The sequence below is a fragment of the Thalassophryne amazonica genome, chromosome 10 (genome assembly GCF_902500255.1).
Source record: "Thalassophryne amazonica chromosome 10, fThaAma1.1, whole genome shotgun sequence".
NCBI lineage: Eukaryota > Metazoa > Chordata > Actinopteri > Batrachoidiformes > Batrachoididae > Thalassophryne > Thalassophryne amazonica.
In genome coordinates, this window is record NC_047112.1 from 3,824,403 (window position 1) to 3,850,334 (window position 25,932).

The 25,932-nt window shown below is 42.5% G+C and overlaps 1 protein-coding gene across 9 annotated transcripts in view; it reads left to right on the forward strand.

Annotated features, from left to right (window-relative positions):
* Positions 1 to 25,932, forward strand: part of patj (PATJ crumbs cell polarity complex component) — a 254,271-nt gene that overhangs the window by 59,420 nt on the left and 168,919 nt on the right. For 7 of the 9 annotated variants that reach the window (XM_034179316.1, XM_034179318.1, XM_034179317.1 and 4 more), the window contains 8 exons: positions 1,506 to 1,567; positions 1,646 to 1,702; positions 1,897 to 2,031; positions 2,176 to 2,340; positions 5,758 to 5,814; positions 6,250 to 6,456; positions 20,170 to 20,379; positions 20,856 to 20,936. In XM_034179316.1, coding sequence (XP_034035207.1) covers positions 1,506 to 1,567; positions 1,646 to 1,702; positions 1,897 to 2,031; positions 2,176 to 2,340; positions 5,758 to 5,814; positions 6,250 to 6,456; positions 20,170 to 20,379; positions 20,856 to 20,936 — 974 coding nt within the window. The remainder of the gene's footprint in view (positions 1 to 1,505; positions 1,568 to 1,645; positions 1,703 to 1,896; positions 2,032 to 2,175; positions 2,341 to 5,757; positions 5,815 to 6,249; positions 6,457 to 20,169; positions 20,380 to 20,855; positions 20,937 to 25,932) is intronic. The other 2 variants (XM_034179315.1, XM_034179319.1) reach the window with 2 other exon arrangements.

Genomic DNA, 25,932 nt, shown 5'->3' on the forward strand with positions numbered 1-25,932 from the left:
ACTCCGGTACAACGCATATGCAGATAAACCACAGAATTGTTATTGATAGTAAGAATTATAATTCCTACGTGCTCAAATCAGACTTTCACAGGAATGAAAGCACTAAACAAAATAAACAGTAATAATAAAAGAATAAAAGGCAGTAATAAAAAGTGCATTACAACAATGCACCAAAATTACAAATCAGAGAACTGAAAATAGAGAAAAGGGTGTGATCTCCAATCTGGAGCATCTAACAGGTACGACTTGTACTCCAAAAAACATGGTACGTGTGTGTGTGTGTGTGTGTGTGTGTGTGTGTATTTTCCAGTTTTTGAGGGTTTGAGCTGAAGTTACATCGTATCGGAAGATAAAAGTTTAGAATCTCTGAAGTGTTTGTGACAGACGAGGTGAGAAAACACCATCAGCAAAGAAATGGACCAAAGTTTGAAAGAAGAGGAACAAAAGAGTAACTGGACTGATACAAAAGAAAGAATGCAGTGATGTGAAAGAAAGAAGCAGCAAGGGTACAGAACAAAGAATGAAAAGAAGAAAAGAAACAAAACGACGCTTGAAGATGAGAAGAACAGGATGGTTTCTGGTGAACTGAAAAAAGTTCAGAAAGCTTTAAGATGTCTGCAGGTGATGAAGTCTGTTGTTGGTTTGAGGTAAATGGTGTGATTTGAAGAGGAGGAGGAGCCTTTAAAAAGCCTCGTCACCGTGGCTGAAAGCTTCTGCCTCTCCCGTCAGCGTTACTGCTCTCCTCTCTGAATTATTCCCTCTCTCTTTTTTTATTCCTCATTAGCTTTTCTAAGTGGTCAGAAAAGCCACGCTAACAGTTAGCGCAGCGGCCAGCGGCTCGGGGCCGACAGATGTAAAGTGTTGGTGCTGTCTGACAGCTCGCCACGATGTATGAGTCTGTTTATTCAGCCAAACGCTGCAGATTAATTACTGTGCAAACGCCGGGGTTAGCAATGCTAATTTAATCAGAGCCGCCGCACAAATACCCCAACATGTGAGACACGTGTTTTCCTGTAGCTCAGCAGCGAGGATTTAACATTCTCCCGACGGCTGAGAGCACAGAGTCAACAAAACACGGCTGCTTGAATATTTCAGTAATGAAGTCACAGTGTTGACAGAAAAAACAAAGAATAACGTTAAGTTTGAATATTACTGCGAGAAATAATAATTATTATTGTTCGTATAAAATCATAGTTGTGTAACGCTAAAACCTTTTCAGAATAGTGATACTGGCATCATGTCATAGAAACAATTTCTTCAGAATCAGTGTTTTAACCGCAGCGCACATTTACAATGGGGGGCGTGGGGGGCAGTCTGCTGGCCAGGGTCCAGCCCCCCACTTCCTGCCCTGTGTACCTGTACTCTGCTGATGGCCGTTCTGTTGTTTGTTGCCCCTTTAATTCGTGAGTATAAACGGGGGTTTAGCGGATCCCTGCTGTGGTACTGAGGACTGTCCATGTCCTCCTTGGTCTGAGCCGCTGTGACTGTGGTGCTTCTGTCTGCAGCGTTGGAACCTGAGCTGAGGGCCAAGTGGGAGCAGGCACTCGGACCGCAGTACGAAGTCATGGTGAGACGCAGTGCGCGATCAGCTCCGTGTTTGCGCGTGTGTTCTCACTCTGACGTCAGTGGTGTTCTTTGTTGTCAGGTGGTGGAGCTGGATCCTGTCATTGAAGATTTTGCTGAGGTGCAAAAATACTCCAAGGTGAGAGAAGGCTTGGACCTGGATCCACGAGCTGTTACGTCTCTCCACAGCCAGTATTTATGCTAACGTTTAGCTGCCACAGTGGATCAAACGGAGACATTAGAACCGCAGTGAAACCTTTGTGTCAGGTTGACCACAGACTTTCTTATTTCCTTTCTTCTCATTAAATTCTTGACCTCATCCTGCACCTTCAGTTGCTGCCCATCCACACACTGCGCCTTGGTGTCGAGTTGGACTCATTTGATGGTCACCACTACATCTCTTTTGTGGCTCCTGGAGGCGCCGTGGACAAACATGGAGTCCTGAGACCAGAAGATGAGCTGCTGGAGGTAACATCACCCACCACGCTGCTTCTTTGTGTTTCCTCTTGTCCTCATTGTCATCTGTGAGGTGATAGTTGGGCCTCACGATGATTTTTGTAGGACATCTTCTGGCTGGGTTCAATCGATGTTTTCTTGTCTGACTTCCTGCAGGTTAACGGTGTTCAGCTTTACGGGAAGTCTCGTCGGGAAGCTGTGTCCTTCCTCAAAGAGGTGCCGCCACCTTTTACTCTGGTCTGCTGCAGACACCCGACCTCTGACATGGAACCGGAACCAGAACCAGAACCTGCACTGAGACCTGAACCAAATGTGGATGAGGTGAGTTTCCTGTGGATTGATGAGTCCATGAGGTACCCCAGCAGTACTCGAGTCAGAGAAACACCTGGTACTATTACATGATTTTTCGGCTGCTGAAAATGTCCTGGTATGGCGGCAGGGGGGGTCCAGGGGGGTCCAGGGGGGATCATCTGTTGTGTCTAATATGGCCCTTGAGTTGGTATTTTGTGGTTCCAGCACAAATGGGTGATTCTTCTTTTCTTGATAATTTTACATGTGATATTTGATTCATTTAATTTCTTATATTTGCTGTTAAAGGGGTGTGTGTGTGTGTGTGTGTGTGTGTGTGTGTGTGTGTGTGTGTGTGTGTGTGTGTGTGTGTGTGTGTGTGTGTTTGTTTTTTTTTACGCCCGCCAAGGACATAAAAAAAAAAAATTTGGTGTTTATTTATTTGTCTGTTAGCAGGGTTGTGTCAAAACTACTGCACGGATTTTGACAAAAGTTTTACCACAGATAGATATTATGGGCATGGAAGGCTGCACTGAATCTCGGAGATGATCCAGATTCTGGATCAGGATTTCAGTTTGTATGGTTTATTTTGTCGGATTTTAAGGATTATGTCAAAACTGCTTAACGGAATTTCACTTGTGAATTAAATATCAGATAGCAACATCTTGCTCAGTCGGCCTGTTCTGGATCAGTATGTAATTATTGCATTGTGTTGTGGAATCCGGATCCCGGTGAAGTCCAGTGTCACGATGTGAATCACATAGTTTTCATTTTGACTCCTCGTCAAACCTTGGTGGACATCAAAAATATCAGATTGCTCTTGTTTTAATTAGTTTCTTGTTTGTAATGTTTAAGTCGTCTTTCCAAGGTGTCTGTGTTTGTTGGATTAACAGAAATAAATCAATCAAAAAACTTCCTGAACCAGTCTTTGTAAACAGTAAGTGTTGGATCAGGTCTTGACTGCATTTTGGACCTGGGTGAAGTCACATTTGCAGGAGTTTATACAGTGGGGCAAAAAATTATTTAGTCAGTCCCTGATTGTGCAAGTTCTCCTACTTAGAAAGATGAGAGAGGTCTGTAATTTTCATCATAGGTTCACTTCAGCTATGAGAGACAAAATGAGAAAAAAAAAGTCCAGGAAATCAATTTGTAGAATTTTTAAAGAATTTATTTGTAAATTATGGTGGAAAATAAAAAGTATTTGGTCAATAACAAACAAGCAAGATTTCTGGCTCTCACAGACCTGTAACTTCTTCCGTCCTCCATCTGTTACCTGTATTAGTGGCACCTGTTTGAACTCATTATCTGTATAAAAGACACCTGTCCACAGCCTCAAACAGTCAGACTCCAAACTCAACCATGGCCAAGACCAAAGAGCTGTTGAAGGACACCAGGAAGAACATTGTAGATGTGCACCAGGCTGGGAAGAGTGAATCTACAATAGTCAAGCAGGTTGGTGTGAATAAATCAACTGTGGGAGCAACTGTAAGAAAATGGAAGACATATGAGACCATTGATAATCTCCCTCCAGCTGGAGCTCCACGCAAGTTGTCAACCCGTGGGGTCAAAATGATCATGAGAACAGTGAACAAAAATCCCAGAACTACACGGAGGGACCTGATGAATGACCTGCAGAGAGCTGGGACCAAAGTAAAAAAGGCTACACACTACGCAAAGAGGGACTCAAATCCTGCAGTGCCAGGCGTGTCCCCCTGCTTAAGCCAGTACGTGTCCAGGCCCGTCTGAAATTTGCCAGAGAGCATATGGATGATCCAGAAGAGGATTGGGAGAATATCATGTGGTCAGATGAAACCAAAATAGAACTTTTTGGTAAAAACTCAACTCGTCGTGTTTGGAGGAAGAAGAATACTGAGTTGCATTCCAAGAACACCGTATCTACTGTGAAGCATGGGGGTGGAAACATCATGCTTTGGGGCTGCTTTTCTGCAAAGGGGACAGGACGACTGATCTATGTTAAGGGAAGAATGAACATGGCCATGTATCGTGAGATTTTAAACCAAAGCCTCCTTCCATCAGTGAGAACATTGAAGATGCAACGTGGCTGGCTCTTCCAGCATGACAATGATCCCAAACACACCGCTCAGGCAACAAAGGACTGGCTCCATAAAAAGCATTTCAAGGTTCTGGAGTGGCCAAGCCAGTCTCCAGACCTCAACCCCATAGAAAATTTGTTGAGGGAGTTGAAAGTCCGTGTTGCCCAGCGACAGCCCCAAAACATCACTGCTCTAGAGGAGATCTGCATGGAGGAATGGACCAAAATACCAGCTACAGTGTGTGCAAACCTGGTGAAGACTTACAGGAAACGTTTGATCTCTGTCATAGCCAACAAAGATTATGTTACAAAGTATTGAGTGGAACTGTTATTATTGACCAAATACTTATTTTCCACCATAATTTACAAATAGATTATTTAAAAATCCTACAATGTTAATTATTTAATTAGCTTATAATGCGCCAAATCACAGCAAAAGCCGTCTCAAGGCACCTTACATAAAACAAGTCAACATAAAATTGAATAAATAATTAAAAATGAATCAAAAATTCTAATACATAAATAAAAACAGAAGTAAAAGAATAAAACAAATAAAAATAAAAACTATCCATAAGAAAGAGAATAAAAATAGGTTTTGAGTCTTGACCTAAAAATGTCCACAGACTCTGACTGCCTCACGGTCCCACGGAAGACTGTTCCACGGGGTGGGTGCACGATACGAAAAGGCTCTTTGACCTGCTGATTTCTTCTTCACCCTGGGAACACAGAAGTCCCGCATCCTGCGACCGCAAAGCCTGGGCCGGCACGTAGAGTTCCACCAGATCAGCCAGATAAGATGGCACCAGTCCATGAACAACCTTATAAGTCAATAACAAAACCTTAAAATCTGCTCTCACAGAGACAGGGAGCCAGTGCAAAGATGCCAAAATGGGTGTGATATGTTCAGACCTTCTGCTACGTGTCAGAAGTCTGGTGGCAGCGTTCTGAACCAGCTGAAGACCCCTAATGCTGGACTGTGGTAAACCTGAAAATAGAACATTACAATAATCTAATCTAGAAGAAACAAAAGCATGAATCAGGTTGAATCAGTGTTATTTCCTGGATTTTTTTTTTCCTCATTTTGTCTCTCACAGTTTAAGTGTACCTATGATGAAAATTAAAGACCTCTCTCATCTTTCTAAGTAGGAGAACTTGTACAGTCATGGGCTGACTAAATACTTTTTTGCCCCACTGTACATAGTTTTTTGTTGAGTATTTGATGGCACACTTTTATTCTACGGTGGCGACTCTGGTCAGCCTTTAATTCGAAAAGGTTTTCTAAATTCCGACATCATTTAAATAAATCTGATTCTGTGAAGAGACGGACCCACACACTGATGTTGGTGTAAAGACAGAAGCTTGTCAAGCGTGTAAATGTGCAACTGACTCTGTTTCAGATGGAACTGAAGCTGTCATCATTCCTGAGCTTAGACAAGCAGCACAAACGTCAACAGGTAACTGATGTCAATCACGGTGGTCAAAGCAAGGCCTCACGTTATTTAACTGCACTGCTTTGGGGGAAAAGAAACTTCACTTACTGTTTGTCAGACAGAAAATTGTTCTTTGCTGGTACACAGTGTGAAGTGTTTTGTTATGAAGCTTGTTGTTGGAAGAAAAAACCTGAGTGACGTGAGTTTGCTAACTGGCTGTGTTCTCTGCCACATCAGCAAGACTAAAGTGTTTATTTCTCCAATATACCAGCTCCTTAGCAAATTCTTGAAGTTCATTTAAAAATGTTATCTTGAATTCTACAAAAAGCTGCAGATGGTTCAACGTTTGTCCTCCTCATTCAGCCATTCTTTGAAAGTGCCTTTGATGAATATTAGGCATAGTTGTTTTTAAAACTATTGTATTTTGATTGAATGTTTGTTCTGTCCACCTCAATCCAGCCTGATGGTCTGTTCTCACATCATCAGCAGGCAGCATCTCTAGAAGAGGAGCCTGAAGAGGAGGAGACACAGTGCAAACAGCAGCAAGAGGAGGAGGAGGAGGAGGAGGAGGAGGAGGAGCTGGCTCTGTGGTCTGCTGATGTTCAGATGTTGGAGCTCGAGAAGGAGAGCGGCAAAGGACTTGGCTTCAGCATCCTCGACTATCAGGTAACCAAAGCCCCTGACCTCTAGTCTGATCTAGTTAACCAAAAGCACACGAGTCATCAGTCTGGTCTGGGTGAGCCAAAACCCCCCAGCCTCCAGTAATTATTGTGACTATTAAAGGATTACAAGCGAGTACAAGCGACCAAGATGAGTTTTCTCCGCAGGGTGGCTGGGCGCTCCCTTTTAGAGATAGGGTGAGAAGCTCAGTCACTCGGGAGGAGCTCGGAGTCAAGCCGCTGCGCCTCCACGTCGAAAGGAGCCAGCTGAGGTGGCTCGGGCATCTTTTCCGAATGCCCCCTGGACACCTTGCTGGAGAGGTGTTCTGGGCACGTCCCATTGCGAGGAGACCCTGGGGAAGACCCAGGACACGCTGGAGGGACTGTGTCTCTCGGCTGGCTTGGGAACGCCTCGGGGTTCCCTCAGAGGAGCTGGGGGAGGTGTGTGTGGATCAGGAGGTCTGGCCGGCTTTGCTTGAGCTGCTGCTTTTCCCGCATCCCGACTCCGGATAAAGCGGAAGAAAATGGATGGATGCATGGATATTAAAGGATTATTAACGGACTGTGTTTTTCGCACGGACCTTGCTAACGCACGGTCCATACTGACAACACGTCGGTCTGATATCCCCGTGCAGACCGAGCAAGTGAGGTTAATAATTAGGTTATTATATGGCTGTATATATGTAAACACACAAACTTACAGTTTTGCCTGAATATGAAGCTGCTGACGGCTCGTAGTCTGACCTGTTCACCCCCATGAAGAACTTGCTAACAGATGGTCCGGTTGTTAGTTGGTAACCTTTCAATCTGTGTGTTTTTTCGGATGCTGTTTAGATATTTATGAAGTATGTTCATGTCCGACTTGGTTTTTAATCATGTTTTTTTTACTCCCTGGTTTGTAACAAAAATACACGTTGTGGACTGATTGTCACAGTAACCGGTCCTGATATGGGAAACTGTCTGACCACTAATCAGGCACTCAGAGCGCGCGTAGCGTCGCAGCCGTATAATAAATATCCTTTATTTTACCAGGTACGTCTCGCTGAGATTAAAATCTCCTTTACAAAAGAGAACTGTTCAAGAAAGCAACAGAACAATAATTACAACATCAATACAAACAAACCCCATCATAGACAAGAAAAGAATAACAACACAAATATCCAGTTAATATACAATAAAATCAAGATTTAAAAAATGGGCACAGTCTTAAAAGAAAACTCTAAAAACATTTCCACTGATCAAGGAGTTTTTTTTTCTCAATTCTTTAAAATTGATTTAATTTTCTCCATTGTGAATGAATCTTTTTTTTTTTTTTTGACAGTTTCTGCTCCTTCTGTAAATTATTGCAGGAGAACGCAGCACAGAATAGTTAACAAGCTTTTTTATGCTAAGTTTAGTTCTGAGTCTGGGAGCTAACATGTGAACAGTATCACTTGAGCGCAAACCACAAGGATTTAGGTTCTGAACCATGTATGAACACAGATAAGAAGGCATCAAACTGAGGAGAGATTTACAGACAAAAGTCATCCAGCGAGTAAATCTGTGAACATACAGAACAGGTGAGGGAGCGACAGCATAAAAAGAACTGTGACGAACACCATTTATATGATTACTGTTGACACGTATTCAGCACAAAGTACCTGTGTGTGTGTGTGTGTGTGTGTGTGTGTGTGTGTGTGTGTGTGTGTGTGTGTGTGTGTGTGTGTGTGTGTGTGTGTGTGTGTGTGTGTGTGTGTGTGTGTAAACACGTTCATTCATAGGAAAATCTTCACTAATATTTGACTGTAAGTTGACGTCTGTTGCATTTGTTTCATTCATCCATCCACATTTTGGAGATCTGTGGTAACTAAATAAGACTGAACACTTTAATCCGCCGTCACGAGTGAAACTAGTTTGTGGATTCTTTCCAAAAAATACCAAAACCTGCTTGTCCACAAATTCTGGACCTGACTGTATGTCGATAATTCTGAGTGTCTGAGTCAAATAAAAACCGATTTTGTGGGTGGGTGGGGCTCACTGGCTCCCAGATGTTCAACATTGTCTTTGTCTGGGGAGTAAATTTGGGAAATTCTCGTCTCCTGTTTCAACACTGTGTCTTGAGGCAAAGCTTCACCTTCAGGACCTCCTGCTGTTCTCCTCCTCCTCCGTCAGAGGCGGTGGAGGGAGCTGCAGGTTTCGTCCGTGTCAGCCGTATACATGCGCCCACGGGGCTCTGTGTGCATGTTCAGAGCATCACACTCATGTTTCTTTACAATGCATTTGTACCACATGAGAAATTAACACGTAGAGGTCGTTTACTCTGAAAAGACAGGAAGCTTCATGTGTGTGTGGGTGTGCATGCTTGCGCCAATCAAATGGCATGCCAGTTGTTTGTGTCAGTACTAATTAAGGAAGTGATTAGCATCTTTATACTCAAAATTTTCTCACCTTATGACATCACAAAGCCATGATGGAGGTGGTTTTAAAAAAGTGTTTTCTGACTGCAGTTGTTCTGATGTGGTGATGTTTGACGTGTGGTTGTACTGATACGTGTTACACAGTCTGCTCTGTCCTGATCCATACACTTTGTATCACTTCTGAAATGAGACCAGGGCCCAGTTTCACAAAGCAGTCTAATCTTTTAGCCTGTTAAACTTACTTAGCCCCTTTCACACTGGGCCCACTTCGAGTTGCGTCGTGCGGCGTCACGATGACGCCACGTGGAATCAACCCAGTGCTGAGACAATGTAGCTCAACACCACAACAGCGCGAGGGACGCAAAGGACAAAGCGAATTGAACGCCAAAAAAGAAATGTTTAATTTTTTTTCGTGTCCTGTGTTCAACGCAGAAATTAAGTGGTTTCAACGCAAGTCAGAGCAACGCGACTGTACTCAACGTGACTGGAAGCCACACTCACACAATATAATGTTACCTGACGCCAATTTGATTCCTGCTGTGTTCCATTGTTCTCGAAGTATAAATCACACAGGATTGTTTTTATACCGTGTACACAATGCAGTAAAACTACACGCTCAAAGAGCACAGAAAAAAAAATGCTGATTGCAGCTGCTGCTGCAGCTCCTCGCTCTTCCCTCACAAATATGTTTAAATAAAGTCCATAAAAGTCCTGCTCTCGGACTGATTGCCAGAGACAGGACATGTCCACATCCAGTAAAAAGTCCGGACATCTCCAGTCCACTCACGGACGATTCGTTTGTGTGCGCACATGTGAACAATTAAAAAAAAAAACAAAAAAAAACATCTGGCTGCAGGCAGTTCCTCGTTCTCCCCTCAATGTTGTGTGGGCTGCTGAAGAGGAGGTACTGCTGGCCCACCACCACCAGAGGGCGCCCTGCCTGGAGTGCGGGCTCCAGGCACCAGAGGGCGCTGCCGCCTCACAGGAGCAGCCGGGGTGACAGCTGTCACTTATCACCTACGACAGCTGTCACCAATCATCTGATCAGCAGTGGTATATCAGCAAGACGACATCTCCACCTCTTTGCCGAGATATCGCTCTACCTAGGAGGTACAGTACTCAGCCGACTGTGTTGTCTTTTTGACATTAACACTTTGTTACTTTTGTGCGTTGAATAGCAGACATTTCTTCCGACGAGAGGTGGAGGTGGTTTTCCCGCCATACGTGTTGCTGGGTGCAAACGCACCCACATTTAACTGTTTTTGTTCCTCGCCAGCAGTACCAGATCCGACACGCGGAGGCAGTGGCCACCTGGGAGTTCGGGACTTGGCGGCTCCAGTATTCCCGGGGTTCGGTGGCGGAGGAAATCGTGTGGTTCCGGTTCTGCTTTGGACAGACGTCTCTTATCTTCGAGCCTGCCCACGTGACACATTTTGTGAATTGACTTCTTTGTCTATTATTGTAATCTGTTGTGTTTGTTGTGCTTATTCACAACAGTAAAGTGTTGTTATTTGACTTCCTCCATTGTCCGTTCATTTGCGCCCCCTGTTGTGGGTCCGTGTTCCTACACCTTCACAACACTCAAACTCTCTCATCATTGTGTTACAATGGACAAATGGACAAAAAAGGACATAAGTCCTGCTCACAGACTGATTGCCAGAGACAGGACATGTCCACATCAAGTATAACTCCAGACATCTCCACATTTACTCACGGACAGTCCGTTCACGCGCATGCAGCTCGCGGTCAAAGGAAGAAAGATAAACTATAACAGAACTCAGAGCGCAGACCTGCAGCTCAGCACAATAACAAATATAAACTAGAAGAGAAATCAGAGTGCACAGTCTGGCTGCAGACAGACTGTGCACTCTGATTTCTCTTTGCAGAGGACGTGCAGGCTGCGTTCTGATCTCCTCTCTGCCCCCCTGCTGCACGCACCTGACGCAGACATTCCTGCGTCATCATGACGCCACATGAAGCAACTCGAAGCAGCCCCAGTGTAAAAGGGGCTTTAGTCGACCAGTTAGTCGCCCAACATTATGCATCTAATCAAAGTTTCACATTGACAGCTAAACGTGTAGATTAGTCGTCTTACTTTAGTCAATGATTTTCACAGGCATAACGGCCTTGCGAAACACTTCCAGTGCATGACAGCTTTGTTTACTTCCGGGTTGGTTGTTGTCATGAGCTATCCATTTTTTTTTGTTTTTTTGTTAACTGGCTTTAACATTTACAGGCCCACACGAACAGCAGAACGATGTTCTTAGCTCTTAGCCAGCAGTTTCACTCTTCAGTTTCTTTTTCTACGCTTTCCATCAAGCTTATTTGTGCACACAACGCTGCTCAGCGTATGAGCGACGCCCGGTGGCTAACGTGAGAACTGTCGCAAACACATCATGACAGTCATTGTCTGCTACAACCATGGCCAGAAGCGGAGGAAGCTCTCCTTTTGGAGGAATACGAGCAATGTGGGGTGCTCTTGAGTGTTCCATCATGTCTTTAGTGACGTCACTCAGAAGAGCCTGAGAATACAGAAAAAAGGTGCAACTTACATCAGCAATGACAATTTCCATCAGATCCACAGTTTCCCATATTTTGTTTTTCTCAGCAGGAAATATTTTTGAGAACAGTGTAAATTCGGTGTAAAATTCTGGGGGGGTTGATCTCAGGGCCCAATTCCACCTCCACTCGCCACAGCTTGTAGACGAACCATGTGTAGAGAAGCTTGAATCTTCAACTGGACTGGGTTGCTTGACGCGAGGACGTTTCGCTTCAAATCGCAGAAGCTTCCTCAGCTAAAATTCTTGCTCTGGTGATCTGACTTCTGTCTTGACTCTTGTAGAGAAGAATAATCAAGAAGTCACAAAAGCTGGAGTTTTAAACCTAACCAGACCCCTCCTACCGAGAGGCAGACTGCTATAGGCTAGTGACTAGACAATAGCTCTAATTAGCACCTATTGTGCTCTAGTGAGCAACCTCCTAATGACAGGGCAGCTGTCCCTCCTAATGATGGGACGGACCCTCTCCTGATGGCTCCCTTGACGACTCTGCTGATGACTTGAATGACTCATTACCATGAACAAAAGACTGAAACTGCTTTGACCTGAGTACCCCATTGTAAACAGGGGATAAAGCGTGTCTCAGACCCCCTTCCCGGTTAAGGCTGGGTTTCAAACATTTCACAAAGAATGCCTCCTTGACCCCTCTCTCAAACCATTTCTTCTCTCTGGCTAATATTTTAGCTGCAGCTGGAGGCAGATGAAACAATCGTGTCATTTGATGTGACTTCGTTGTTCACCTGCATCCCCACCGCTGAGGCCTTCTCAGCTGTGAGGCAGAGACTGCTGGATGATGTGTCTCTACTTGAAAGGACCAAACTCACACCAGACCACATCTGCCAACTCTTGGAGATCTGTCTTAACACCACGTATTTCCTGTTTAGGGGGAATTACTACAGGCAGATTCATGGTTGTGCAGTGGGGTCTCCGGTATCCCCCACTGTGGCCAATCTGTACATGGAGCGAGTGGAGAAGACAGCCTTGACGTTTTTCACGGGCATCTCTCCCAGTCACTGGTTCAGATATGTTGATGACACATGGGTTAAAATCAAGCAACAGGAAGTTGAGGACTTTACAGAACACATCAACTCGGTGGACGCCAATATCAAGTTCACACGTGAGGATGCCAGAAACAACCATTTAGCCTTCTTGGACTCTGATGTTACGATTGGAGAGAACAGGCAGCTCCAGACAGAGGTTTACAGAAAACCAACTCACACTGACCAATATCTGCTCTTTGGCTCAAACCACCCCCTTGAACACAAGCTTGGGGTGATCAGGACGCTTCAACACAGAGCCCTATAGGTGCCCACAACTGCAGAGGGAAGGGCTAAAGAACAACAACTTGTCCGGAAAGCCCTCACAGTATGTGGGTACGCACGATGGTCCCTGGACAAAGAGCAGAAGTCCCAGAGAACAAAGAGACCAGATAGACAGGAGACGGAGACAAGAAGAAGAGTGTCTCTCCCTTATTTAGCAGGAGTAGGGGAAAAACTACAGAGGATCTTCAGACAGCACAAAATCCTAGTTTACTTTAAACCTGTTAACACCTTGAGACAGAAATTAGTTCACCCTAAGGACAGGATCCCTAGTTACAAACAGAGCAATGTAGTGTATTCTATCAGATGTCAGGAAAACTGTAACGAACACTACATAGGTGAGACTAAGCAACCTTTACACAAAAGGCTATACCAGCACCGCAGAGAGGGCGCCAGTGGACCTCAGTCTGCAGTTCATCTCCACCTTAAAGACACTAACCACACATTTGAGGACAAGGAAGTTAAAATATTAGCCAGAGAGAAGAAATGGTTTGAGAGAGGTGTCAAGGAGGCATTCTTTGTGAAACGTTTGAAACCCAGCCTTAACCGGGGAGGGGGTCTGAGACACGCTTTATCCCCTGTTTACAATGGGGTACTCAGGTCAAAGCAGTTTCAGTCTTTTGTTCATGGTAATGAGTCATTCACGTCATCAGCAGAGTCATCAAGGGAGCCATTAGGAGAGGGTCCGTCCCATCATTAGGAGGGACAGCTGCCCTGTTATTAGGAGGTTGCTCACTAGAGCACAATAGGTGCTAATTAGAGCTATTGTCTAGTCACTAGCCTATAGCAGTCTGCCTCTCAGTAGGAGGGGTCTGGTTAGGTTTAAAACTCCAGCTTTTGTGACTTCTTGATTATTCTTCTCTACAAGAGTCAAGACAGAAGTCAGACCATGAGAGGAAGAATTTTAGCTGAGGACGCTTCTGCGATTTGAAGCGAAACGTCCTCGCGTCAAGCAACCCAGTCCAGTCGAAGATTCAAGCTTCTCTACTATGGAAACCACCTGGACAACTGAGAGCCTACACAGAAACATGACGAACCATGTGCTTTCTTCATTTTTGGTAAACAGTCTGTCAGAACATTGCACAAACATTTTAAGTTTGCACAAATAGCCAAAGTTTAAAAATAAATAAACAAAAATCTTAATTTTTGCTAAATGTCCTGTTTTTACGGATGTGTGCTCAGATATTACTCACTTTACAAAATGTCTTTATTTTAATCTTGTTGTTTAATCAGTCGAGACGTTAAAGTTCTCGAGAGCATCAGGATGCATTCACTGGCAACTGAACTTTCACTGTCCGACCAAACGCATTTGATTTCCTCCTGAGTAAGTCAGAAAGGTTTATTTTAACCACTTATATGTTAGCCAGACCAGACAAGCCTTATTCTCATTCTTGAGCTTGATTTATTGTAATGGAGTGGGTGGCGACAACAAAGATTTGTCTTAGCGTCTGTTTATTAGTGTTTGTTTGTACAAAAGCTGTGATGCAAAACTAGAGGCAGCAGAGTTTAGTTTTTAACTTTGTGCATCAAATGATACATTTTCGAGTTTGGACTCAAGCAGGAAATGAAACACAACACCTGAGTGACCCGTGTTAGCTTCTCCGTACACTAACACGGTTGAGAATGTTCCACTAAAGTCAGTTTGTGTCCAAAAACATTTAAGTGTCGCACTCAAACCACCACTAATGAAATAAGAAATAACTTCTTGAGTTTAGTGTCAGAGCTCCTAAAAATACTTGGAGAGAGTTTCACTCTAAGTGCTTCATTAAAGGTCAAACCTTTGTCGATACTTTACGTCTGCATCCAAAAAAAAAACAAAAAACCCACCCCCATTGTTTTCTGAGCGAGTGGACGAGAAGCGTTTCACTACTTCTGGCAAAATAAGTTTGAATTTCTTCTTCCCTCTTGCACTTTCTGCTGCGGCTCTGCTTTCTGACAGCAGCCTTTGTTTTTCTGCGCGATCCTGTAGGAGTGGAGGACTCGGGTTCTGACTCCTCACCACCTGTAGCCATGTTGCAGAGTCTAAAAATACAGCCGGGCTTTGTTCTGGCAGCCTCAGACTTGGCACAGCAGCTCCTTCTCCATCGCAGGCGATGCCCAGGGTTCAACACCGGGGAATTCACCAAATGTACGTCCGCTCTCTTCTCGGCTTGCTGCGTGAGTCTCTGAGGTGTTGGCGTTCTGGCAGGACTGAGCCATCCTCCTGGAGACGCTGTGTTTACACAGGCGCTCTCTGCTGAGTTTGTCTCCACAGATTCTGGCCAGGACAAACTCCACTCAAACTTCTCCCTGTGTAATTTGATCTGAAGATTAAGACAGAGTTTTCTTTATGACACGTATCAAACTTTAAAGCACGTTTGACCTTTGATGCAGCAAACGGATTGATTGGCAGGTTGGGAATAATGGGTCGTCTCACGTGGATTTACACTATTTTCTAATTTTTGGAGGTCAGACATTAAGTGATCCAATTTTTCACATAGAAAATATAAACTTTACATTTTATCTTGCAGGGTTTTTTTCCTTTTCTGTCATCATCACAGCACCTCTGAATTTTAACGACACAATTTAAAATCTATTCATAAATAAATGTCAATTAATGATTTTTTTGCCATCCAAATACTTAATGAAATGTCTAAAGTTAGTGAACAACAACAAAAAATATGTTCATCTTTTGCATTCAGCTGACTGACTGAATCGTCTGTCATTTGTGAACTGACTGTAAAAAATATAAACACCCAAAGATAGAACCTCAGATTTTATAATCCAGAAACAAGTTTAAATACAGATAAATACACACTTCCTTTGGTTGATTGTTAGCTAATGAACCCTTTTAAAAGCTGCTTTAAAAACTTTTGACATGATTTAAAACTATCACACTGGTAAACACAATTTTTCTTGTGTGGAGTTTTTCAACTGATTTTGTTAAATTTGGGGGCTGAATCTGAATCTGGTGTTAGTTTTTGCCAGTCACATCACGTTTTTGAGATATGAAAACAGATTTCTCGTATCAAACATTAAAGCAAAAGCTGGCGTGTCAGACACCTCTTCAGCTCCATAAACCATATCACAGCTCTTTGTTCACATTTCATGAACCTGGTTTAAAAACTATGCGTTTGAAGCTGCTTTTGTGCGATTAGTGGCATCAAACCCTTGAGTGAATAAGCAACTTTTGCCTCATCCATCAATACAGAACATGCAGATTGCAAAAAACGGTCATGTGACGTTTTCTTCTTTTTTTTTTTTTTTTTTTTGACCAGTGTAATCTGCTGTTGTCCAGTGAACATAAACCAGATTATCTGTCATTGTAGAATTTTCCCAGAATAAATCCAGTTTAAACTTCTGGTTTTCAGCATCAGAACCAGTTCAAAATAAAGTTAAAATGGTGTGAAACATTTTAAAAACAGTTTAAACCATCTTCTTATTTTTGTTCTCATAAAAACAGGCAAATGTACACTTGGAAAACAGCATAAAGTTAATTATTAATGATTAACTTGGTTCCAGTGGACTGCTGATTATTTTGAGATAAATGCCATTTCTAATTTCAGTTCTGTACTTAAACCTTTGATTGCATTCCAGCCCTTGGGACAAATGTCTGTCCTTGGCTTCTGATCAAAAGACACAGTGACCCCAGATATGAGGCTCATCATTACAAATGAAATGAGTAAAGTTTTCAGGATGTCATGTTTTGACACTTGGACCTTTGTTAAACCGTCTTCATTATCCAGCAGCTTCTGTGTTCTGCTCCATCACTCTGGAACCACGTGCCACTTTGTTTTAGTTTTATTTGCCGCGTTCATAACAACACTCTATAGGCTCCACCCCTAAACCCATGGCCATTAATTGAAACTTTTTTTTTATTGCATTTTGAAAAAAGAGAAAAAGTGGCTGTTTGAGGCCATAGATTCTTCCAAAAAAATGAAAATGTCTACACAGGGAATGTTTTACATCTGTCATATTGTTGGGAGAGTGTAGTGACACGGACCCACAACAGGGGGCGTAAATGAACGGACAATGAAACAGTCGAATATGAACACTTTACTGTTGTGAATGAGCACAACCACAATACAGAGGAATACAGAATTTTGCAAACAGTCAATCCACAAAGGTGACGTGTGGGCAGGCTCGAGGATAGAAGACGTCTGTCCTGAGAAGAACCGGAACCACACGATTTCCTCCGCCACCGAACCTGGAGAATACTGGAGCCGCCAAGTCCCGAGTCCCCAGGTGGCCACCGTCTCCGAATGTCGGATCTGGTACTGCTGGCGAGGAGCACAAACAATAAGATGTGGGTGTGTGCACACCCAGTAGCAACAATGGTGGAGAGTCCACCTCCACCTCTCACACACACTCGTGCAGCTCCTGTCTCAAACACTTATCTGGCTGGGGTGTGAAGCGAAGCTGTCGCTGATTACGCCAATCTCCCAGATAAGGCACTCCACAGGAAAACAGCTGTAAAACGAGTTCAGACTAAGACACAGTTAGTTTTAAGGCTGAGAATATTACCTTCACAGGTCGATGATATCTCGGCAACGAGGTGGAGATGACGTCCGGTTTTTATGGAGTGGTATGGTGAAGTGTAGATGGGTGACAGCTGTCATGAGATAATGAGTGACAGCTGTCACCCCCGGCTGTGTCCGTGGCGGCAGCGCCCTCTCGTGCCTGAAGCCCGCACTTCAGGCAGGGCGCCCTCTGGTGGTGGACCAGCAGTACCTCCTCTTCTGGCGGCCACACAACACATATAATATATAAGATCCATTTTTTCCAGTATTTTAAGTTTTGTTCAGTTCTGAACCTTGAGGAGAATCTGTGACCCTTATTTGGAGTTAACAGGTGCAGAAGATGAATGAATGAACTGTTTTCCACAACGTATCAAAGTACTCGTCAGTCTGGTTAAACTTGTTAAATTTCGACTCGATGTAACAAACCTACTTCACCTCTTCTTTTATTTAAATTGTATCTGTTGTTGTCATTGGCTTTTAAAATGTCATTTCAGTTTGTGTAAAAGCTGCTGAAGTTGGTGTGAAATTAATTTCTTAAATATATCGTTAATGTCGTTCTTCAAATAAATTTAATCTTTAATCAGTTAATTAAATTAATTTAATAAAAACTGATTTAAAATGATTCCTGCCCCACATGACCACACGGCAGCTCCTACACACACACCCCCACCGGTCTGTCTTCTGTCGCACAAGTTTGTCGTCATCGTCATTCGGGTTCAGTTCACCTGTACAGCTGAGGCCTCGAGTCTGTCTGTCTGGCTGTCTGTCTGTCTGTCTGGCTGGCTGGCTGGCTGGCTGGCTGGCTGGCTGGCTGGCTGGCTGGCTGGCTCTGTGGTTTCCTCGTGTCATCAGCGGGGTCAAGTCGCTTTCCTTCAACTGGGCCCTGCAGGTGTGAACGGATCCTCTCGCCTTCCAGAGGCGGGTCTGGGCTCTGATCTAAATCACACCTGATCAGTAAAATCCCTGTGGGTTTCACACACACGCTGGTCCCGCCTCAGGTGCAGAGAATCCGCCGTCTTCATGTCAGCTACCTCTGATCTGCTTTCAAACTTTAATTAGGAAGTGAAGCTTTTTTTATATTCATTCATTCACTGTTTTATCTGCCCTTAACCCTGTGAGTCCTTTATACAAAAGACAAACATTTGTACGTCACATTTTTTCTCTGTTTGGGCAACAACAGTTTTTTTAAAGGTTTTTTTTTTAACAGAATTACAGTAATAAGAAAAAGTTTAAACATTTGCATAGTTTTGGGACATTTTTTTAAGAAATGCTTATGCAATAATGTAATGTTTTAGGCATTCTTCAATTTTGCAATTTAATATTTAGTTTGAGTGTCTCCTCACAAAATGTAATTTGCACTTTGTAAAGATATTTTATTTCAAGAAAAGAAATTGGGATTAATTGATTTGCAGTTGTTTTACATAATGACAACATTCCAAGTTTTCAATGATCAAATATTAATAGGGAAAAGAAGCCCTGATGAAATATGCTGAATTATTTGTAACAAATTACAGCAGAACACAACAGAAATGTTGATATTTTACTTATATGTTTTTCCCTGAACCTGGAGAGAACATTGGTTCTGTGCTGGAACAGAAAATATTTTATAATTTGTGGCATCGAACAACATGTGAGGCTTTCACAGGTTTATTAAATGATTTTCCGTTATTTCTGTGGTCTCTGTCGCCCCCTGCCTGTTTCTCTGCTCCTGATTCAGGACTTACATCCAGAGTTATCTTAAATTCTTGAGTTATTTTTATTTCTTCTTTTGTATCTTTTTCTCTGGAAGGAAATATTTTAATCTAATCAGATATTTATAAATGATTAATTATTTACTGAGAGGAATGATTTTATGTTGTATGATTATCTCGTCTCATGTCTTATTTTGCATCTGAACCGGTGTCGCAGACTGAACGGTCCGCCCCTAAAAATTGGTCCGCCTTGCGCTACTTCGGAGCTCAGCAGATCGTCTGAGACAGTCTCTTCACCCAAAGAGATCAAATGGATTAATGTGATTATTAACCATCAGATGACAAAGTAAAACCTCTTAAATCATTAAGATATCTGTGGCTGAGACAGATGACTGGAGGCAGTTTGAAGCAGAAAAGAGGTGATAGTTTTTTTCAGCTACAATTTGCCAGAAGGTACATCTGAAATGCAAACAATAAATAAGATGGCAATAAAACAGATTATTTACAGGTGTTATACCAAAGTGTTCCATGACTTATGCAACCCATCATCTTGGCTTTAGTATTTTTAGTTATTTTATGTTAAGTTACAGAGGTTTGCTTTCAGTCTGTGTTTAAGGAAGATAATTTTAGATTTTTTTTTTTGTTTTTTTGTATTTTTTGTATTTTAAACTGCATAAACAAATTAAAATGTATAAAATAACAAGTGTTCCAATACTTTTGGAGGGCACAGTATTTGTGTCTGTAGTCATGAGGTAATAACATATTTAGACATAAAGATCGTGAAGATGGGGGACTTTAAAAAAAAAAAAAAGCTGAAATTCCTGACCTCAGACTCGACCTTTTGCACTTTGTGCATGTCGTCTTTGTTTACTTCAGCACAGATTAGTTTTATTCTTCTTTTGTAGATCTTTAGTTGTGACAAGAAGCACATCTGGTGTAAAACTTGTGTAAAATCAGAATGTTAGATTTAGCCCCTCTTTCTTATTTCTCTTTATTTTATTTTTTATTGTGTCTCAGATAAGAATGGATCAGAGTAAAGTTCACTCCATGTCACTCCGTCCTACATCCATGCATGTGACAAATAAATCTAATAATCCACTCTGATACACACACACAAAACCCCTGTTCAGTCAGACCCGGGTCAGTTGTCCCTGCTGCTGTCCCCAAACCACATTTCCTGTTGTGAGTAAATAAAATGAGTGAAAACAGGATCAGTGAAACCGAGTGTCACAGCTGGACCGTGGTCTCACCCTACAGGACCCGCTGGACCCTGGTCGCTGTGTAATGGTGATCCGTTCTCTGGTTCCTGGTGGTTTAGCGGAGCAGCACGGTGGTCTCCTGCCTGGAGATCAGCTGGTCTCCGTCAACCACACGCAGCTGGACCTGCTGACTTTGGCCCAAGCCGTGGAGGTCCTGAAGTCCGCCCCACCTGGCGCCGTCCGCCTGGGCATCCGCAAGCCTCTTGTGGTAGGTCCAGACTTCGTTTTCTCAGCCAGGAAGTTAGTTTGAAACTCAGCACCTTCTGTTTTGTGGTTTAGATTGTTTGAGTTTCTCTGTCCACATTTTTAAAGATGTAGGTTGAGTGCCCGGTGGTTTTAGGCGCAGACCACCTGGTTCCAGGTCCAGGCTTTGTAACTTCTGCCTTGTGTGTATGTTTTTGCTCCACACACTGTTGTGTGCCTCGTGGTCCTCGTTTGGTCCCAAACCTTCATGTTACAGGTCCAGAGATGATGTTTGTGCTGTTTTTCTGTGGATCCCGATGTTCTCGTCCGTGTGTGTGAACTTCAGCGGGAGGTGCAGATCTTGTGGTTCAAGCTTCAGATGTTGGTTTCTTAGTTGTGGGTTCAGACGGGGTGTGTCAGAGGACAGGGCGGTGAGGTGGCAGTGCGCTGGCTGTCAGGCGTCCGTCAGTGCCGTGTCCGTGTCTGTCTGTGTGTGTGCAGGTTGAAGGACCAGAGGGGAGGACGAGGACGGAGGACAGCAGCCACGTTTTGCCTCATGACCCACACCTGCCTGGACCAAAGGTAACACCTGTGAACATCACAAAGCCACACCTCTCTCTGTGTGTCATTTTCTTAAGTCCATCCAGGGAATTGGACACACACACACACACCCCCCCCCATGGTCCTTTTTCTGTCTTCACCCTTTTCACGTCCGTGCAGCCAATGAAAACGATGTAGAGAGAGAAATAAATATGTCCTACCCACCATGTCGAGAATTTACAGTGAGCCGTCCACTGCTGGACACCCCCCCCCCAAACACACACACACACACACATGTATAGTACTGACTCGTCCTTAACAAGAAACAGTCTCTGGGTTCTTCGTGTTGCTTCGTGTCTTTGTCACGCTCACTTCATTTTGACATTGAGTGCTCTATCATTGTCCCTTTCCCATCATGCATTGCATATCTTGTGCTCGTCAAGGCGCCGCTAAATTCAAGCGAGCAGCACGGCTCTCTTTGGCAGGATTGCACGTCCCGATTACCACTAATCGTGTAAATGCACTTCAAGTGTGCGAGTAGAATGAAGAGAAACTGATTCAGGTGTTTATATTCAAATTAATCTGAAGTTTGATTGCAGAGAAACAAATAAATACAAAAAAAAGAAAAATTAAAAACTTGCACAACTTCAGACTCATGATGTGTAGTCAAAGACGGTAGAAATCCAACACGACCTACGTGATTACATGATTAACTACATATTAACTGAAGATTGACATATTAACTACATATTAATGATGGATTAACTAAAGATTAATTAACTACATATTAATGATGGATTAACTAAAGATTAATTAACTACATATTAATGATGGATTAACTAAAGATTAATTAACTCCATATTAATGACGGATTACCTCCATATTAACTACAGATTAACTCCCTATTAACGACAGATTACCTACAAATTCACGACAGATTAACTGTCGTTAATATGGAATATGGAACAGGAATCAGTAGGAGACCAATGCAGACTCTCAGGTATGGTTGGTTTTGAAGAATAAAAGGATTTATCGTGTAACCAGGCAGAAGATTCAGTATGCAGGTAGTCAGATATACAGGCAGAGGTATCAGACATGGTGCAGGCTGGGTCGTAGTCCATAAATGGGCAAAGTTCATACAAGCGGCGTCAAGGAGTAATACAGGGGCAGAGTCAAAAACAGGCTGAGTTCAGGGTAACAGTGAGACAGAGGTTGGAGTACACAAGCAAGGTAAAAAAAAAAAAAATACACAAACGCAAACAGGATGAGAACAAGAGGCGAGAAAGTGAACAGTCGGGCAGTGAGCTGTGGAACTGTGAGGATTTAAAGAAGGAGCAAACTAATCAAGGTGATGTGAAGTACAGTAGTGTTCAGAATAATAGTAGTGCTATGTGACTAAAAAGATTAATCCAGGTTTTGAGTATATTTCTTATTGTTACATGGGAAACAAGGTACCAGTAGATTCAGTAGATTCTCACAAATCCAACAAGACCAAGCATTCATGATATGCACACTCTTAAGACTATGAAATTGGGCTATTAGTAAAAAAAAAAAAAGTAGAAAAGGGGGTGTTCACAATAATAGTAGCATCTGCTGTTGACGCTACAGACTCAAAACTATTATGTTCAAGATGCTTTTTTAGCAATCCTGTGAATCACTAAACTAGTATTTAGTTGTATAACCACAGTTTTTCATGACTTCTTCACATCATTAATTTTGTTGGTTTGGAACCAAGATTTTGCTGGTTTACTAGTGTGGTTGGGGTCATTGTCTTGTTGAAACACCCATTTCAAGGGCATGTCCTCTTCAGCATAAGGCAACATGACCTCTTCAAGTATTTTGACATATCCAAACTGATCCATGATACCTGGTATGCGATATATAGGCCCAACACCATAGTAGGAGAAACATGCCCATATCATGATGCTTGCACCACCATGCTTCACTGTCTTCACTGTGAACTGTGGCTTGAATTCAGAGTTTGGGGGTCGTCTCACAAACTGTCTGCGGCCCTTGGACCCAAAAAGAACAATTTTACTCTCATCAGTCCACAAACTATTCCTCCATTTCTCTTTAGGCCAGTTGATGTGTTCTTTGGCAAATTGTAACCTCTTCTGCACGTCTTTTATTTAACAGAGGGACTTTCGGGGGATTCTTGGCAAATAAATTAGCTTCACACAGGCATCTTCTAACTGTCACAGCACTTACAGGTAACTCCAGACTGTCTTTGATCATCCTGGAGCTGATCAATGGGTGAGCCTTTGCCATTCTGGTTATTCTTCTATCCATTTTGATGGTTGTTTTCCGTTTTCTTCCACACGTCTGTTTTTTTTTTTTTTTTGTTGTTGTTTTTTTCTTCTCCATTTTAAAGCATTGGAGATCATTGTAGATGAACAGCCTATAATTTTTTGCACCTGCGTATACGTTTTCCCCTCTCCAGTCAACTTTTTAATCAAACTACGCTGTTCTTCTGAACAATGTCTTGAACGTCCCATTTTCCTCAGGCTTTCAAAGAGAAAAGCATGTTCAACAGGTGCTGGCTTCATCCTTACATAGGGGACACCTGATTCACACCTGTTTGTTCCACAAAATTGACGAACTCACTGACTGAATGCCACACTACTATTATTGTGAACACCCCTTTTCTACTTTTTTTTACTAATAGCCCAATTTCATAGCCTTAAGAGTGTGCATATCATGAATGCTTGGTCTTGTTGGATTTGTGAGAATCTACTGAATCTACTGGTACCTTGTTTCCCATGTAACAATAAGAAATATACTCAAAACGTGGATTAATCTTTTTAGTCACATAGCACTACTATTATTCTGAACACTACTGTAGGTGTGTGGAAGGTTCTGGAAAGAGGTGTGGCCTTGTGAAGCAAAGAAGAGGGAAGGAATGAGAGGGCAAAACAAAGCAGTGCAAAGCAAGAGAAGTAAGTGACAGAAAAACTAATTGAATAACGTGACGTGTACCAGACAAGCAATAATGCGTGAACAAAAGAAAAAGGGCAGAACGAAGCAATACTGTGACTCGTCAAAAGAGGGGAAAGAACAAGAGATATAATAATAAACCAAGCTAGGACAGAGCTGAAACTGGTTGAGACATAAAAGAGAATACAAACAATGATGATGACAAAACAAGCTACTGGTATAACAGAAAATAAACAAACCCGGTGACTATAGAATTATGCAATAAATAAAACAAGTTAACTGAAAAACAGAAAATGCAATAAATAACAAATGGAACATAATCTGAAGAGCAACACCAAAGATAAATAATACCAAAAACATGTGACTAAGCATAATACAATAAATGTGATAAAAAGAACTGAATTAAGACTAAAGTAACTTAAAGGACCCAGCGTGAAAGAATACAATAACAGCTACAAAATAGATGATAACCAAAGAATGAACCAGTGACTAAAGTGCAAAACAAAGAAAAGCAGTAAACAGAACCAAACTTAGATTTACATGAGAAAGTATAAACTGATGAAAGTAAAACCAGAAAACCATAGAGGAACTGATGTGAAGAATTAAGACCTAAGCCCTGAGCCGGGGCCAATCATGATAGATCCATAACAGATTAACATCAGAGTAACGACAGAATAACTACAGATTCATGATAGATTAATTACATGTTAACAACAGATTAGCAACAGATCGACAGATTAACTACAGATTCATGGAACAGATTAACAACAGATTAACTACAGATTCATGACAGACAGATTAATGACAGATTAACTACAGATTCAGGGCACAGATTAACTACAGATTCATGACAGACAGATTACCTACAGATTCATGGCAGATTAATGAATTGACAGCGGCTGTTTCAAAGTGTAAATTGTACACGGTCAGGTTTTTTTGTTTTGTTTTTAATCTCTCTTTAATTTACTCGCAGCAGTTTGTTTTGTTCAGACTAAATCGAACCCAGATTATTTGTGAAACTTTTCAACCCAATCGTTTAGTGTTTGTTTACTCACTGCATGTCTATGTATGTATGTATGTATGTATGTATGTATATATATATATATATATATGTATATATACGTATGTATGTATATGTATATATACGTATATACGTGTATATACGTGTATATGTATATATACGTGTATATGTATATGTATATATACTCAACAAAAATATAAACGCAACACTTTTGGTTTTGCTCCCATTTTGTATGAGATTAACTCAATGATCTAAAACTTTTTCCACATACACAATATCACCATTTCCCTCAAATACTGTGCACAAACCAGTCTAAATCTGTGATATTGAGCACTTCTCCTTTGCTGAGATAAGCCATCCCACCTCACAGGTGTGCCATACCAAGATGCTGATTAGACACCATGATTAGTGCACAGGTGTGCCTTAGACTGCCCACAATAAAAGGCCACTCTGAAAGGTGCAGTTTTGTTTTATTGGGGGGGGATACCAGTCAGTATCTGGTGTGACCACCATTTGCCTCATGCAGTGCAACACATCTCCTTCGCATCATCCGTGAAGAGAACACCTCTCCAACGTGCCAAACGGCAGCAAATGTGAGCATTTGCCCACTCAAATCGGTTACAACGACGAACTGGAGTCAGGTCAAGACCCCGATGAGGACGACAAGCATGCAGATGAGCTTCCCTGAGACAGTTTCTGACAGTTTGTGCAGAAATTCTTTGGTTATGCAAACCGATTGTTCCAGCAGCTGTCCGAGTGGCTGGTCTCAGACGATCTTGGAGGTGAACATGCTGGATGTGGAGGTCCTGGGCTGGTGTGGTTACACGTGGTCTGCGGTTGTGAGGCTGGTTGGATGTACTGCCAAATTCTCTGAAACGCCTTTGGAGACGGCTTATGGTAGAGAAATGAACATTCAATACACGAGCAACAGTTCTGGTTGACATTCCTGCTGTCAGCATGCCAATTGCATGCTCCCTCAAATCTTGCGACATCTGTGGCATTGTGCTGTGTGATAAAACTGCACCTTTCAGAGTGGCCTTTTATTGTGGGCAGTCTAAGGCATACCTGTGCACTAATCATGGT